Genomic DNA, 18,264 nt, shown 5'->3' on the forward strand with positions numbered 1-18,264 from the left:
TAACAAAGAATAAAACAGCTGGCCTGCAATGACGTCAAGAACAAATAGCCATTGGATATATAACACGTGAAGCAGTAATATATGTACAAATGAGTCAAGCTTCACTCTACATCCAGACCGCAAGAATTTGGAACTTGATCCCAATTTTACAATAGGAACATGATGCATGTGGTAGTGACGGAAGTATGGTCTGAACAAAAATAAGAATTGTTGAACTTACTAATGGTACTAATCACTCACTCATCATGTGCTAAGCTGCTCAATACAACTCTTGAAAAAAAAGATTGAACCAAATGGATTGGCTCTCACCTGAAGGTCATCAAACTTCGATCCCACTGGGCATGTAAGAAGTGAATGCTCTGCAAACTGCTTTTTCAAAGAGTAGTTAAGAATTGCTCAGGACCTTAATGATATTCTAATTATACTCCACTATTGTTTATAGTGATCCTATGCCACATGGCAGTGAGATGTCATGAATGTAAAGATGCTGTGACAGATTTATTATTATATATTTATTTTAATATCGATGTTTGTTTAAATCAAATTTATATTTAGAAATGTACATAACTTATACTGTTAAATATGTATTTCGAAACCCCCGCCTATTCTATAAAGTTGCTGAAGATTCTCAAGTGTAAGAATCAACAATATATGTGTGTACGTTAACGCTAGTTAGCGATAGTATTGTTAGGTAAAACTTAAATTTCAAGAAACTCTCCACATGCCTATAAATATAACCAACACAACGCACCAAAAAAAAAAGAGGTGTATCTATTATTGGTTTGCTAAAAAACTTCGGAAAATATTAATAAAAAAATTCAGATATTTGACCAGGAATATTTATAAATTTCGAACATTACAAATCGTTCAACTTCAGTGGATTCACATCAGACATTAGTACTTTTACGAAGATGTTATATAACTTCAGCAGTAAAAGAAACTCGACGTGTAATCGGCGTGTGATCAGCAAGAACAACAGAGCTAGCTCCCTGTTAAGTGAATTGTACCTACGTCAACTCGAAATTAACTGCTCATCGTGAACCCTCGATAAGATATCAAGGACATTCCACACTAGAAATAAGACTTTATATTGCTTGTACGTTTGTAAAACTTTTGTATATAAATCATTGTTTGTAATAACTATTTGTAATAACTGTTATTGTAAATTGTATTATTGGTTGAATATTAATATATATTTGTATTAAAAAAAACTGAGTGTATCAATCTTGTTGGCAAATATCATAAATTGGATACATATATCAGCACTTATTTAATTACTGAACTTAAATTATCATTTAGCTCAGTTTCAGACCATTTGAAATTGTAATACAAAACAATGCAAAATCCCATCTATGAAACGTAGGCTGAATAAACAATCATTTGTATTTCAGATCACGAGTGATTATACAGTATCCAATTTGCATGAAAAATGAGCTGAAGGGAGTAATATAAGTTATTTCAAAACAGCGGTTTTTCCCTGAACATAACTTTACCATTAAAAATTCTGGTAATCCTGTATAAAGCCAGTTTGGAGATATGAGTGTACACGTTCTGCTATCAGCAGTGATGTCTTCTGGAAAATTTCATTGGGAATAAACTCTTGCTGGCCAAACTTAGGTCAAAGTGTGAGCAGTGTTATTTGCGTGTAAAAAATGGATATCAGGTTCACATGTAGAAGCCTATGTATCTAAGGTCTATATTCAAGTAAAAATGAAGTTAAACGGATTGTGCCTGGTTACTGGACAAGATTTTTAATACATCTTGCTGATACTATTGTTATGTCTTGCAGTTAGGTTCTTTCTATCTACGCTCATTTAGAAACTCATGTTAAAAAATAATATCTAAAAACGGGTAGATCAGACTTTAGTTTTTTAACATTTAAAAGATTAGTGTCAGGTTAAAAATTTGGGAAGGGAAGGTCACCGTAAACCCAACATTTTGTTATTTATTTGGCCTCCGACTAAATATCAGAAAGTCTATCATTGTTTCATTTACTTCTGTTTTCGTTTTCAACCATAATAACTATTCATAATGCAGCTGTAAGATGGTAATAATGCAATAATTTACAACTGTTCATTCATTATCTCCTGCTTAATGCAAAACAAATGTTATCATGGCAGAATCTTGCATACCACTCTATGCTGTGCTCATAGTAATAACCATTTTGTCATCCTAATAAAATTACAGAAAACTAGGAGATTCCAAATATATACTAAATAAGATGTTTAAGTAAGAAACTATAATTAAAATCTTGTCACAACAAACATTTCAGTGCAATATATATATCTGATGAAGCTATTTTACAACAGGTAGGTCCAGCTTTGACAATGTATGACGAGTCATTGGTCCTAGCCTTTCTTGACCAAAGAAGGCCACGATAACTTGAATAGCTATTGCTACAGTTCGTTCTACTTCATCTTTGGTTCCTAGTAACGGATTCACTTCCACAAGATCAAGCCCTTTTAGAAGTCCTAAAATAAAAAGACAGCAAATACATACATATAAGTACATTAATAAAAAACACATATTCCGATTTACAGTCACGAGTTTTTGCTTTAAAGCAGTACTAAGACATAATCTCACATTCATTATCTGTACAACTCAAACCTTTGATTCAATACCTATGTAAATCACATTTCAACAGACTAACTATACATTTCAGATTTGGATTAAATCACTTAACAACTCAATATTTAATACATTTCATAGTTAATGAAACCAAAGTCTTGGAATACACAGGTGAAGAACATATTACAGTTAAAATTGTAAAAGCATATTTCCTAAAATATTATAATCTAAGACTTCAAAAGATCCAGAAACTCAAGTACTTTTGAATAGTTGAATATTATCTTTTACTCCTGAAAACGAATAATAAACTCTAGTTCTTGTGCCTTTTGAAATCACACTGATTTTATTGGTGATCGTTTGTGCTTATTATTTCATCATGGTTAACTATTAACAAAATATACAGCACTGCATGATATACTGTAACATACTGTTATGACAGCGGAAGTCACATGATGCTGGTAACACGTAATGAGTTCTAGAAAGATCGGGGAACATCACAAATAATCCAGTATTTGCTAGGCACCCTCTATTCTTGTATATAAGTGTGCCAGACAATGTATCGAAATTTAATTGCAGACAGAGAGATATAGACGTGGACAATTGAGTTAAGTGCGGTAGTAAGTAAAGTGTGTGAATTATTCGTTGTGAATTATAGCGTGTGTTTAAGTTTAAAGTGACTGTGGAAATTAAGTGTATTGCAAAGTTGTATTGAGAAAAAAATAAACTAGTTTTATTTAAGAAAGGACTTGTATCGCTGAAGTTTCTCGGGAATAATTTCTGGGGGAAATTAAAAACGAACAGAGACGTAACAATACTTTAGTCAAATTTATTCACAAACATCAAAATAAGAGCAAAAAAATAAAAATTAATATGAAATTTTTCATAAAATTAGTTATATTTTCATTTGTATACAGTAACAAAAATTTTACAAGAATTGAAGAAAAGTCCCATGCATGCTTCATTACTAATTCTGAAATATAAGTTATCCAACAAGATTTGAATGAAACAATTTCACAAATCTTCAAATATATTTATAGTATTATATTTAGTGGTTAGAAAAGTGTCTATTTATCATATGTCTATCTGAGAGAGTGAAGCTATATTGGCCTCAATTACCAAAAGTGTAAATATACATTTTGTTTGCTAATAAAAAAAGTAAAAAAAGATACCTGTTTTAGCAACTTCTTCAGCAATACATAAAGCTTCTCTTACAGTTAATCCTCCTATAACTAAAAAAATAAAACATGCAATTACACACACACACACACAAATTATTTTAAAGACACAAAAAAATATTATACTGGGAAAAAATATAATATTAAAACTAGCAATAATACTACCATTATTGGTAAAAACTTTGATTCCAACTAATCAAAACATAGCTTATACATGAAATGATTAAGAAAAAAATAAAAAGAGGTGATTAGAAACATACCAGGTGTTCCTGTACTTGGGACAAGGAATTTATCCAGAGCATCAATGTCAAAACTTACATGTAATGATCGATCTTTTCTAGAAAGAAAAACAACTTGATAAATAAAGGATGTATTAATAAATATTACACCAAACTGCTAATTTTACATAAATCCCAAACTATTCTTAAAATTCTCAGTCTATAATGTGCATCATATTAACTTTATCTTGAAAGAAAGTAGCCATCTTAATATCTTAAAATTTGATAGTATTAAAACAATAAAAAAAAAACTTGTTAATTTCATGATCAGTATACATTTATCCTATGTTTTTCTTTTATACATGCAAAAATAATATTTCACCTTTTTCTTTAAAAATAAATATGAATAACACATTAGCATGAATTGATTCAAGATGTGCAGGTGTGGTGTATCTAGAAAAATAAAACAATTAGGTTTGCAGATTTTTTCCAGACCAAAACACACAAATCTGTCAAAACCAAAAGACATTTATTTCTCAGTGATACAAAACTTAAACAATTTTTGTAAAAAGTTCTAATTTATGTAAGTATCTCACTAAAGATATTCAGAAAAGTACATTACCATTAATTTCACATATTTTTACTACTTCCTTCTAGCCCACAACTGAGAACAGGACACAAGTTAACTACATTGCTTGAAGTAATTAGAGGACCAATGGAATTTGTAATATTATAACCAGAAGGAACAAATTACTGTTATGGAATATGTCACTCACCCCTCACAGTTAACTGTTATGAAAATTAGACATCTGATTATCAGTCATGTGATCTGACATGCAAATTACTGGTCATTCAGCCTATTATATCATACACACACAAACACATGTTCTCATATAATCTTACAAAAGTTAATGCTTTCAAGTGAGTCATAAAGTTCAAAGTCCTTCAAATTGTTCCTAAACCACTATATCCTGGACAAGAAAAATTGGGCGTTTTACTCATGTGGAGAGCTATGGGCAAACAGAAGCCAGCCAATGACAGAAAGTTGTTAGGTATTGGTTCCAAGTGTTTCAATGTGTTGTTAGCAGCTTATCAAAATGCTTTTACACCAATAGTACAGTTATTCAGACATCTAGACAAGGCAGGCCATCATGAAAAACACAAGCACAAAAACCACTCCTCTGGAGACCATACATCCAACTGCTTTCTATTATTGCACTTAAGACATTTGTTATGAAACTGTTTAAATTTCATGTATTTGATCAACCTATGTATTCTAAAAGTTTCTTTTTTTTTAAATTGTGTACAAGTTAGATACTGCAGTGTAATACTAAAACCTTTTGATTAACAATTTAAAAAATTGGCTTACATATAATTTTGGTAAACAAGTTATTTTTAATGTACAAGAGTGACAATAATCACAGCATAACTGTTTTTTTTTTAAATCAAAACAAAGGTAAAATTTAGTTTTATAAAAACAAACTTTGTGAAAAAGTTTCATGAGAATGTCGAAGACAAAGGAGAAACTGAAAACAAAGGTAAAATTTAGTTTTATAAAAACAAACTTTGTGAAAAAGTTTCATGAGAATGTCGAAGACAAAGGAGAAACTGAAATCTACAAAGGTAAAATTTAGTTTTATAAAAACAAACTTTGTGAAAAAGTTTCATGAGAATGTCGAAGACAAAGGAGTAACTGAAATCTACAAAGGTAAGCATTTTAAATTAATTCTTAAACACATCATAGTAAAATATTGAATTTTCAATGCTTCAAGTTAATAAAAACATCTTATACAAAAAGATGTTATTTGTGAAAACTATATAATGTAGCAAAAGTTCATGTCAAGTTAGTTTTTTTAAATGTAACAAACAAACTATACAACATGTGCATCGAACTGACACACCTGAGTGCTTTAAAGTTACATGAAAGTTATGTATCTGACTCTCCAAACTTTCAGTTGTTATATATTATTGTAGTATTCACCTTGGATTAATAGCTTTTAGTGCTTTCCTGATGACTTCGTGTATTCCAAGTCTGTCTATATCATCCATTGAGAAATATGGAATACCTAACTTGTCCACGAGGAGTCTTAAAAATATCAAACAATGGAATTACTTAAATTGAGAAAATTCAGAATATTTGTATTGAAGACATACTTATATTTCATATTTTGATAACTTGGTTTCATGAAAATAACTACATCAGATGATAAGCCAACTAGAAAACTCGTATATTGATAAAAAATTGAGAAGGGGACCAAGAAAACAAAAACTTCTTGCAAATCAAGAGTTCATTGGCTTTTAATGTCATGAAATTCAGAGGACCTCCCCACCCAGAAAACAGTCAGCACTTGAGTGCTACTGTCAGAAAGTTCTTCCACATGTGCCAAGCCATTGGAAGAGCTCTCTATCCTACACATAATAACATAAAATGGGTTAGTCTAAGACACAATCAGCATTACATTAGACTATAACTCTCCACCAATAAGAGGGTGACACATTTTCCTCACACAGTATACCCTTTGAGCACTTTGTGTAAACCAAAAGCTCATTTTTGGCAAGACAAATAACCATACTATAAATGGGGAGGTAGGGTGATTGGTTCTGTGGAAAGGTAAAAACAAAATTCAATTTCAGACTATAGAATCCTACAGTGAAAAGAAGGTAAATGGACCTGGGTAAAAAAGAAATTAAAAAGTCAAGCTCAAGTCAAGAATACAGCAATAGAAAGTGAAAACTTATGGAGTGCATCTCCCACTATGGAGGGGGGTATAGTCAAAGCATTAGTCAGCAAGACACTAAATCTATGTATCTATCAGGGAATTCTCTTCACCCAATAAAAGCATTTGTTCAGAAAAATTCAGTCAAAAGAACTTCCTGCTCTTTGCTTAAGTTTCACAGAAGAGGGCACAATTTGAAGGCTCTTTGACTGCCCTACATACCCCAGGGGGTTAGCAGATCATATACGTTAAATCTGGTTAGGGCAATATGTCCAGCCAAATAACATGTGAGAAACAGGTTTACAAAACACTAAAATATGCAGTTTCTGGGATGAATGAATCCAAAACTATATTCCGAAGATAACTCAAAGCCAATCTAGCTGGTTAGAACTACTGGGAATGGTTTGATGTTAGGGATGGCCTGTACTACTCTTCTATGTTGATATTCCTGCTCTACCTTCCAATCAAGAGATAAGTCCACTCAGTATCATACCAGTGAGATTACACCTCACCAAAGGGCAACTCTCCATATTGGCAGGAACATCACTTTATCAGACTGAAATCATCAATTCACACACGTATCTAGAGTACAAATACTTTTGCAGTACATCCAATTATTTTGCGTACAACAGACCTGCACATTTTACTAAATGCTTGCCATGTTTTGTGTAGATACACATAGTAAACTTAGAATTATAATCAGCATTCCTTCTCCAATAGAGGGTCTGTCCAATGGACCAACCCCATGCAGTTTTAATCATTCCTGTAAGAAAACCAGAGGTAATTTTGAAAAACAACATAATTTTAGAATTTGTACTTTTTAATTAAAGAGGTGAAGAAACAAATAATGTAACCCCATACTACAACACTTTGTTGCTCCGAACACTTAAGAAGTTCTATTTAACCTCTCTATAGCCTAGTTAGAGAGCCATGTAAATTATAGTAGTTTGGAACATTTTATTCTTGTGACCAATACATTTTGTGCATTTGACAATGTATATATGAAATATTTTTTGGATATCCAAATTTGAAACTCAGTGAGGCTTGGATAAATATGGTCTCTGATTTACACAGGAGTGCAAATCAAATTCACAACACTAACTGTACTGTAAGTACTCTTTTTAAATGTATATTCTTTATTTATTGTAACAAAAATAAAACTTGGGCACTTACAAGTAAACAGTAACATGACACACGTCATAATTATGACATTTATATGACTATGACTTAATATTTATACATGAAAAGGAAAATCACTACTCTACATACAAGACTATAAATCATTGAAAAGTTACACAAATCTTATATCATATAAAATGATGTGCAAATTGTATACATCAGAGTGCAAACTGTATACATAAGAATGCAAATTGTATACACCAGAAAAAAGAAATATAAGACAGAAAGGGTAAAAATGGGAAAAATTCAAAAACCAAAACTGTGTAAAGAAAAATGTATCAATGAATGAATACTTATACAAACACTATGTTTTATTAAAAACCTAGTGTGCATGTATACAACATTATGATCTAATATTTACATATAATAAAAAGTTATTAAAAATTCATGTAAAATCAGAAAAAATTCTCACAAAATCGTATAGTTCAAACAATGTGGATAAGTTTTAGGAAATACTGTTGTACATTTAAATATAATAGATAAAAATGGTGAGATTATGATTTTTTTTTATTTATTCATAAAGTTACTGCCATAATGGATAAATAACTATAGAAAACAACAAACAAAAAATACAAAAGAATTATATATATTAAAGATATTTTACTTCTCTGGAAAAAATGAAAAAAAATAGAAAGTTGAAAAGAAAATGGGCATGAACTTTTATGTAATGCATATGCAAAACTAAAGAAAATTTTTATAAATTATTTAGCACATATTATATAGCTTGGACACAAAAAATAAATAGTTTTGTTTATGTACTAAGTAAATGCTTAAATGTGATACTCTCCAAAATGCCTCATACAAAGCTACTCATTATACAGTTGACACTGCATTTGTACCTTTTCTGAGAGGTATAGTCTGCATATTTCCATTTTTACCTTTTTCAACAACTGTTGGGTAATGCCTGCCAAGAATGACTCATGGAGGTGAAGAGTCCTGTACAGTTTTTGTGGGTGGTATATCACAAGGACCTGGTCTACTATGAAGTAAAGGCTCAACCAAAGCATTGATCAGGTTCAGGGGATAATTTCAGCTGGTTGGTCTACTTGTTGTACAGTATTTATGCATTCACAATTAATAATCCATAAGTCAAAAACAATTTGTTGTAGCACTATGTTATCTTTCAATCATAAGAATAGTAACTCAAGTGCTGATCATTCAGGTTCACTCTCCTCCACCACACTCACAAGTGTATTGTAGCACACAATTAACTGAGTTTTGTAACTTCAGTATACCCCCCCTCCCTTTTTTTTGTCACAGTAGTCATAGTCCAATAGAAAGGGTGTAATTGTCTTATATATCAGTTCATTTTACAGCTGCCAAAATCCACATTTCAAAGAAATCATGATTCTCATTTCTGCAGTTATGTATTGACTATTTTTTCTCACCTTATACATATTATATATATCTAAATTGCATTTAGGCTTTTCTTTTGTATTTTAGTTAATTATGTAATATTTGTGTTTTGAAATTCATACTTGAAAGGTTTAATCATTTTTTTATTTATTCTATGCTTTGCTTCATTCACCATATGTTTTATAAATAAGTAAGGGCAAAAACTTTTGACTCAGGCTAAAACATCTCCGACAGAGATCACATTGTAATGCCAACTGGGCACCTGTTGACATAAATAATTAATGATAAAGAATAGGAAAGTAAAATAAAACATTAAAAATAAACTATAAGTGAAAAGGTAAAAACATGAAATTATGCATATGAATCAAAGAAGATATTCTAAGATTATTCAATGAAGTGTTAAAAGTTATGTACATATTTCTATTTCTTAATTTTAAACATTTCATTGCAATGTACATTGATGACAATAGCTAGAATTAGTGATATGGTAGAGAAAATGGAAAATAAAATATAAACAGTTACCTTAAAAAACTTTTAATATTCATTTAAGAGGTTCTAAAGATTGGGCAAATGAAATGTGAAAAGTACAAGATAATAAATAGTATTTTTATACTTAACATAAAAAATCACCTTGCAGGTGAACTATTCAGAGTCCAAGAGCAAACAACTACAATAAATAACGAATTTTTATTTGAAATTTTAGAAAAAATCAAAATTAAATGTTTTATGTTTTTGAAACTACATACTTTTAGGAAAGTTCTTGTCAAATTTTAAGCAATTTCATCCACCAGTTTTTTTTTGTTTTAAGTGAAATATGATGTGAGCGACATTACCCATGGACATGTAGGTTAGGGAGGATGTGCCAACTAAGAGTCAACATGAATCCTAGAAACAAAAAATCAGATGAGAAAGGAAAATGGGGAAAAGAAAAATCCTAGTTTTGAGGTTCATGCAATAAGCTCAGGCAGAAACAGCTGGTGTAAGAAAAAAATGTCACACACCCCAGTTATTATAGTGTTGAAGGAAAAGGTGGATTACCTCATCCCCATTGGAGCCAGAAGAAAAGGCAGACTATGGTAAGAGCTAATCAAGATCATCAAAGATATGGTAGAGGCCACAGAAGCTGAAGGCCACAACTCTTGGATCAGAGATGAAGAATGTAGGATAGAACCAATCATTTCCTGTACAATGGTGGTAACATTACTAATTTTCTTTACTCCAGTTGTCAGTGAAGTAGAAGAAGACAACTCCTGCCAACGAGTTTATATCATGGGACACATTAGGAACATGAATACAAGAAATATTATTCAATAAGACCCACGAAACTGAATTAATTGAAATTATTTTTATTAGTATTATCAGTTATTCCCCCCCCCCGTCTTTTTCTGTTTTTTTAATTTTTGATGAAACTGAGATCATTTATTGGCTTATGCTTAAATCATATTCCAGAGTTAATCATGATGGGTAATATTCTCTTCAAGGAAACCATGAGAGTCTCTTGAAATCTTCTTGTAGATCTTGTGGTTTGGTTATACAAGTCAGGCACAGAACAAAATATCCTTTGTTTGACAAAGGCCTAAGAAAATAACACATCTAAACAGTGCAATGCTGAGGAAAAGAATGAGTACTTTGTTTACGCAAAGTGCTCAAGGGGATGTATTGCCCTATTATCGATGGAAGGGTATAGTCTAATGCATCATAGACTAGTGCAGTTCACATTGGGTGTTGAAATGAGTGCTCTTAGAATGGCTTGGTATATGTGCAAACACTTATTGGGAATAGCACTGAGGCACTAGCTAAGTATTATGTGGAGAGATGAGTGGCATAGTGTGAAATATTCCTAAATAATGCTAAAAGCAAAAAATTCTGTACAGCTCAGTAAACCAAAATTTTAAGATGCTGGATACCAAAACCTACAAAAGACGAATAACCTCAACACCGGTAGTACAGCAACATTTTGTTTCATGATATTTCACTACCATCTATTGATAAGTATTAGAATCATTTGATGCGAGAGCTAGATATGTGATATACAACATTCAAACCATAAAACTCTCACATCAGCTACTAGACTCAGATTACAGTACAAATGCTAAACTTAGTCAAGTAACAGATGCATTATATAATTAAACAGAATACAATAGGTAGCTCAATTTCATGAACTTCTCATCTATACAAGCCCTAATATTTTATTGTACTCCAACCTGGGTTGGGATATGACGTAATGGTCAGTAAATCTGATTGAGGATTTGTGGGTCCATGGTTTGTATCCCATTTTCAGGACTGGTGATGGGATGGCTAACTCAAATAGCCCTTCTGTAACTTTGCATGAACATCCAAAACAAAACAACCAAGTGCTCCATTTTAAAAACAAAATTACTTCATAATCATTGAATATATTTTAAACAATAATATCTGAATACTATCAGCATCTAGTCTATTTAAAAAGCAACTTTCATTTGGAATTCTTGTAATTGAGAATTTTCACTTATTAGAAATAAATTACTTTGTTCTAGACCCATTTCAGTTAAAACAATTTACTCAATTTATATGATTAACTCTTAAATTAAACTTTTATTATCATAATTTTTTCCTTATGTGTATATATAACTCACTACCTGTGGGGTCTGCATAAAGAACTGATTTTGTAGGTAATTTCATATAAGACTCCAGCAGTAATTGATGGGATTAACTACAATATTGATGCAATTTTCTTTAATTTTTCTGTGTGACTCATGTCATTAAGGACCAATAAAGTCACAGAATCATAAGTAGCTTGCTGCATAAATAATTTAGAAAAATGTGTTTAAAAAGGTAATGTGGACATTAGGATTAACTAGTCACATTTTATAAAGTTAATTTATACATTCATACCTTTAACGTAGTATGTGTGTGTTTTGATTTTGATACAGGACAACAAACTTACACTATTATGTTTCCAAAGATACTGTTCACCAGCATAAGAAACAGCTTAAGTATGACTAAAGTAAAAAGGACGAGTCATAAATATTCTAATAAAATACAGAATAGTTTTATATTTTGATCTTTCATATCTATCATTTGTACACAGTATATTTGTTAATTACAAAGCAGTTACTTGTGGCAGGTGTAATGTTATACAAGTAGAAAAAAAAATGTGTGCAAGACCATTTCACATATTTGAATCATGTAACAATTTATATTAGCCTTAAAAATCCTCTATACAGCTATAGAGTAATAACTCACCTCTCAAGAGGATCTAGCTCCCGAAGACCAATATATGCTAAATGTTCAGGATGTAGGCTAGATAACAAGGTAAAATAAAACTAATTATCATCATAACATATACATTTGTTCATTCAGAGTCACCACTATTTAAAAATAAAGTTACTGCTTTTATGCTTACTGCATTCATGTAAAATACATTTCACCACTCTTACACACTTTTCAAAACATAACCATATTTAGTACAACTAAACTTGAATGCTGATCACCATTTTAAGAGACTGGTATATTATAAATTCGATATTATTATTATTTTAATGTAAAGCTTTTAGTGTTTTTGTCTACATTTTTTTTACTTAAAAAACATATCCATGTCAGTGCATGTAGTATATGAATTTTCATTTATACTTGAGATGTAAAATTACTTTATTATGGGTATATATACATTAATACAAGTTGATAACTTTTATTCATCAGCTGACTGAAGTCTTTACAAATGGAAGTATCTTAAAATGCTGTTTACTCACCATGGTTTTAACCAATCAAATCCAGACAAAGGCATTTTATGGTCTTCTAAGCCATGCAAAACAAATGAGCAAGACATCCCATGAAGATTTCCTGTAAAACAAAATGCATAAACATTTCACAAACCATTTTAACAATAACTTTTGAAGCTCAATAGCAATGAAATATGTCCCTATAAAACTACAATTCAGTATCTAGATATAAACAAAACATTTTATAACCTAATTTATTATGTATAACTAGACATCTTATTGAACTACACATTGAGTTTAGAATCCAATTAACCTTATATTTTGGAATTAATTATTACAAAAGGCGTGGATTTTTAAAATTCATTTCACCTTTTTCATTTGGAGAGTTTATTATTTTCCCTAGTGTTCAACTCAAAATTACACATTAGACAGGCTGAGTACAAGTAATAGTTTTGTGCTATATTAAAGTTCATTAGGTAGGTACAGCATACGAGTTTTAAGAGAGAATTAACTACCAATTTATGCATGACATCTACAGAAAGCATCAATAAGGCATTTAGTGATACAAATGCATGTTCTGCTCTTTAATGCTAATTTTTTTATTCATATCTGTCACTGGTTTGAGCTTAAAACACATACATCCTACTTTTTATGTAGGGGATAGTTATAAGTTAATTATTAATTACACTCTGCTGTAAATTAACTCTTTCAATACAGGGTCAGTCAATGTGATGACCTTGTAACCATTTCGTGCTTTTATAATTTTCATGCTGTAACTTTTAAATTAGTAAGCGAACGTTAACAAAATTTGGCAGATTATCAGTATTTTTTATTAAAGCGTAAGGTTTGTAAAGCGATGTTTCTCTCATGCCTTTTTTTCTTCACATTTTGTCTATCTATCATGCAAAGTAATTTTCATTTTAAGATTAAAAATACTTTTATGCATCAGAAAATTTTGAAATTTCATATGCCAAATCTTTATAATGTCTGGATAGTTATCAAATGTTTCTTAAAAAAAAAATTATATTTTATCTGTTATTTTTTGTAATTAATCTCTGTACGAGTTTGGTAGATTTGAACGATCTTGCAACCATAAAAAATTAGGAAATTAATATAAATTATGCCTCTTTCATTTTAGAACTAAAACATAAATGTTTAGACAAAATAGCTTAAATCTCATAATATTATACATTTATTATTATTATATTGTCCTTTCACCCATGCCTGGCTAACAATACAGAAGTTACAATGACGTGGTTCATATGCACTCATGTTACCGTATCAAATAACATAAAACTGAATTTTGGTCTGTACAAAGCAATTTGTCTTGGTTGTGTTTTAGTCGACTAGTATTTTGTAAAATACAGTCACATTTCAATTATTATACATTATATATGTATATAGATTATTGGTATTTTGAAATAAGTTCCTAAACATATTTTTTATTAAACATAAAACAATAATAAAAAAAAGAAAATAATTACATCTTCTAGTTACGAGCCTTTAAATATTTTGCAGGTGGAGGATATGAAACAAAATATTTTTTTTAGATTTTATATATACATTTTAATAACCAAAAAAATCATAAATTACTAGATCAATACCATAGAATTCAACTATAATTTATCAAGTTTAGTAACTAAGATGTATTTTACTCTAAACAAATATTAAGTTTCGAACAGACTTAAGACACCTCATTGAAATCTTGGTTCAAAAGAAAGTAAAGGTGCTAGCCACATTAGAAAGGCTGAGAAAACCACTAGAGGGACATTCTGAGTTTTCGATTGGTTATTCATGTCATATATATAGAAGCAAGTGTATATAAGGGAGCGTTTCCAAAAATGGAAGAAGGTGAGCCGAGTGCCACTGTTTGATTTATTACATGAGCAATATTTTAAGAAATACAAAAGACCTTTTTATTTTATATTCTAGCTTGTCAATATCTGTAATTTGAGTTTCTTATTTGTACAAAACTATAGACTTAATTTTTTGACTTCCCAAACATCTAATTTGAACCTATGTTGCATTCAACATTCCACGTAACACAAAAATCAATGTTTATCTTTTTTTTTTAATATTTACTTTTATTGAGTAATGTATAATTCTAAAATTTGAATTATAATATACAGCTTGATACCAAACTTATTGAATAAATTCATGAAATGGTAGTTCAATAAAATTTTGAATGCGAGTCAACAAACGAGATGACATGGCCTTTCACCTGTGACCCGTCTTGATAGGGTTAATAAAGGCATGAAATTCTCTAGCTTCAAGAATTCTTTATTTCATTCTACCTACCAAGATTAACTATCAGACCCTTGTGCCTTCATTTGAAGAGCAGGTTAAAAAAAACAATTGAAAATGCTTTTCTTTGTTGTATATTTTAATAACCAATTTTTATGCCTTCCTCAATTCTTTTAAAATTTTAGCATAAGGATTTTATTTTGTAAATTGTAAATTTTATTTCTGTTTAAAAAAAAGCAGCACACACAGTTTTACTGTGTTTACAATCAATGTTATAATATCAAAATACAGTAGTTTACCTCTATACCTAAATTACAAGCAAGCTGACTGTTTTAAGTTATTAATCAGAAGGTTTCATTACTTGTATGTTTTAAACCTATTTTATGTGCATATCTATATATATATATATTTTTTTTTCTTTTTTATATTTCCTTTTGACAACTTTAGTTGCATATCTAAACAGTTACTTAGGGTAATAAGGCCTAACAGAGTGGCCTTGTCAGTGAAATGCAACTTGATACAGTCAAGAGCTAATTTATCTAAACTAATCCATGGAAAATATTTCTTTTCCTGTTGTACTGCAACAGCATGATTCAATAAAGTGTGAAAGGATAAAGCAAGTTTTCAAAACAAAAATCAGAGCCATAACTGTAGCAGAAATTGGTCACAAATATCTTCTCTTCTAGAAACATATCATGAAGCTAAGCTTTTAACACCTTTTTTTTCCGATTTCTATGTACATCTACACTGTACTAGAAGCCATTTTAGCTTATAAAGTTTAAAAGAATTGAAAAACAAATTTCATTATGTATTTACATTATTGGTTTCTTGAATCTGAGATATAGGCAATTAAATCATATGATGACAATAATGTTTAAAAAACAATGATTGGCTAAAAAATCAATAAAACTACAGTTGGATTCAAGTTACAAATTCATATTAACACCACTTTTATTGAAACTGTAATGAATTTCCCTCCTGTTGGGCACGAGTACCATATTATGCTCAGAAAAAATTAAGGAAATTCACAACCACTGGTGAATTTCATTTGGAGCTTGCCAAAATCAACTCAAAATCAAAATTAACAACTATTTTTTATTTTTCTGTAAAAAATTAAAGAAATATTTTTATTGAATAAATTTCAACTTTGATGTACTTTATTATTATTTTGATGATGTGTATGAATGACTAAACTTATTTTCTATAATTGTTCTTTTAATTCAATGGTGTAAATTTCCTGTTGAGGCAGAATTCATCCATCTGGGCATGATAAAAATTAAAGGATGGGAATTTGCTTTAGAACATTTTCATAGACTCTCTGACATTTAAGATATTTTAAAACCAACTTCAGTAGCAGTATCTTTACAGGAAATATACTTAAACATAAGAATACAGATATAAACTTATCTAAACAATTAGTTTTGAGGCTACATATTAATGAAAACTAAACAGCTTATATTTTGTTAAATTCTAGAAATGTAATGGTTATTTTATTATACAAAAATTAACATCAAGTTATTTAAAATAAAAGTAGGAGTTTAACAAGTAAAATTTACAATTTTAAAAATGGTAATGTAATGAATTTATTTGAAGCAAATTTTGTTTTAAATCTGTAACTAATTATTCTTGAGTATTTCAATAACAAAACAAATCTTATGAAGATTACACAATTTTCTACTAGTACATAAACTTCTCAGTCAACACTCAAAAGATTTAGTAATATAAAACTTCAGGCATTACCTGTTGGTGAAGTTAGGGCAGTATTGATATCTGCATGAGCATCAATCCATAAGACACTAAGCTCAGGATATACACAACTGTGGCCATGAATAGTACCCAGCCCTAAAGAGTGGTCACCACCCAAAGTTACACACAAGTAGTTGTCTCTGAGAACTTGACTGACTTTTTCAGACACCTGAAAGAATCATGACTTAACAAAGCATCTAACCTCATTATTAGAAATCCAATAATTAGTGGTGTTTGGTATTACAAAAGTTAATGCACTGAATTGTAGAATTCTAAATCTGTAACAAAAAATTGTACTTTCAGTCTTTAAGTCAATATCATGAATAAAGTGTATTTGTGTGTATAATAATAACCTTTATATATACAGTAAAATATTTTTTCTGTACTATAACTTTCTTTATACTTTAAAAAAGAAAGAAAATATTTGGACTTGCAATACTTAGTATGTTATTTTACAAAACTAAAAAGGTTATTCATTTTATCTATGACATTCTATACAGGCAGATTGAAATGAGACACATCTTATTTCAACAAGTTATCCTACATAATTTGAAAAGTAAAATTAATCAGTATATGAAAGATCAAATATAAGGCTAATGTATTAAAAAAAAATTTATTTCTCACCGTGGATGGCAATACTGACCATGTACAGAAGACAAAACAAAACACACTAAAAACTTACATTTACAGTTTCCAACTATAAATAAATGTTGAAAAAAATTGAAGCCTTCTGCAATGGATCCAAAAGCTCTTACTAATAAAAATAATTATATATATGAAAAAAGTCTTACAGTTTTTACTTAGATTCAAGATACTTCAGCATTCAGTCACCATTTTTAAATATCATAAGGTGAAGGTAGCAATGTAAAACAATTTAAGTTTGATAACTATATACTACTCTTACAAACAGTATAATGCATAAATTCTTGAAGAGAAATGTCAAATATATGAAATACTAAATTATTATTTTTCAGATTCAGTTTTGCATCTAATTAGATTCTCTTAACAACGCCTGCATGAATATCTACATTATAGTATTTTGCATTATTAGTAAAACAATGTACCAACTTAATTATTTGATGTCACAGAAGCAATATGTTAAAAATAATAAATTTGAAATATTCTTAACTCTTTCTGCAAGGGCTCAGTCCCCAGGATCATCCTCGTAACCGTTTTGTGCTTGTTATAGTTTTCATGCAATAACTTTTAAATTAGTAAGTGAATGTTAATGAAATTTGGCACATTATCAGTAAACATTACAATGTTTTCATATGCGAAATATCATTTTTTTTTATTTATAAGTCTTAAGGTTTGTAAAGCAATGTTTTTCTCATGCCTTTTTTTTTCTTTTTGCATGTTG

The 18,264-nt window shown here is 29.9% G+C and overlaps 1 protein-coding gene across 1 annotated transcript in view; it reads right to left on the minus strand.

The window, feature by feature from the left end:
- Positions 1–1,360: 1,360 nt before the first annotated feature.
- LOC106478391 (arginase-1-like) overlaps positions 1,361–18,264 on the minus strand; it is a 22,104-nt gene continuing 5,200 nt past the window's right edge. The window contains exons 4-10 of the mRNA XM_013938937.2: positions 16,899–17,073; positions 12,945–13,035; positions 12,439–12,495; positions 5,943–6,047; positions 4,004–4,080; positions 3,738–3,797; positions 1,361–2,471 (exon numbers count right to left, since the gene is read on the minus strand). Coding sequence (XP_013794391.1) covers positions 2,296–2,471; positions 3,738–3,797; positions 4,004–4,080; positions 5,943–6,047; positions 12,439–12,495; positions 12,945–13,035; positions 16,899–17,073 — 741 coding nt within the window. The 3' untranslated portion in view covers positions 1,361–2,295. The remainder of the gene's footprint in view (positions 2,472–3,737; positions 3,798–4,003; positions 4,081–5,942; positions 6,048–12,438; positions 12,496–12,944; positions 13,036–16,898; positions 17,074–18,264) is intronic.

This window comes from Limulus polyphemus, unplaced genomic scaffold (assembly GCF_000517525.1).
Source record: "Limulus polyphemus unplaced genomic scaffold, Limulus_polyphemus-2.1.2 Scaffold10, whole genome shotgun sequence".
In the NCBI taxonomy this organism is placed as follows: Eukaryota; Metazoa; Arthropoda; class Merostomata; order Xiphosura; family Limulidae; genus Limulus; species Limulus polyphemus.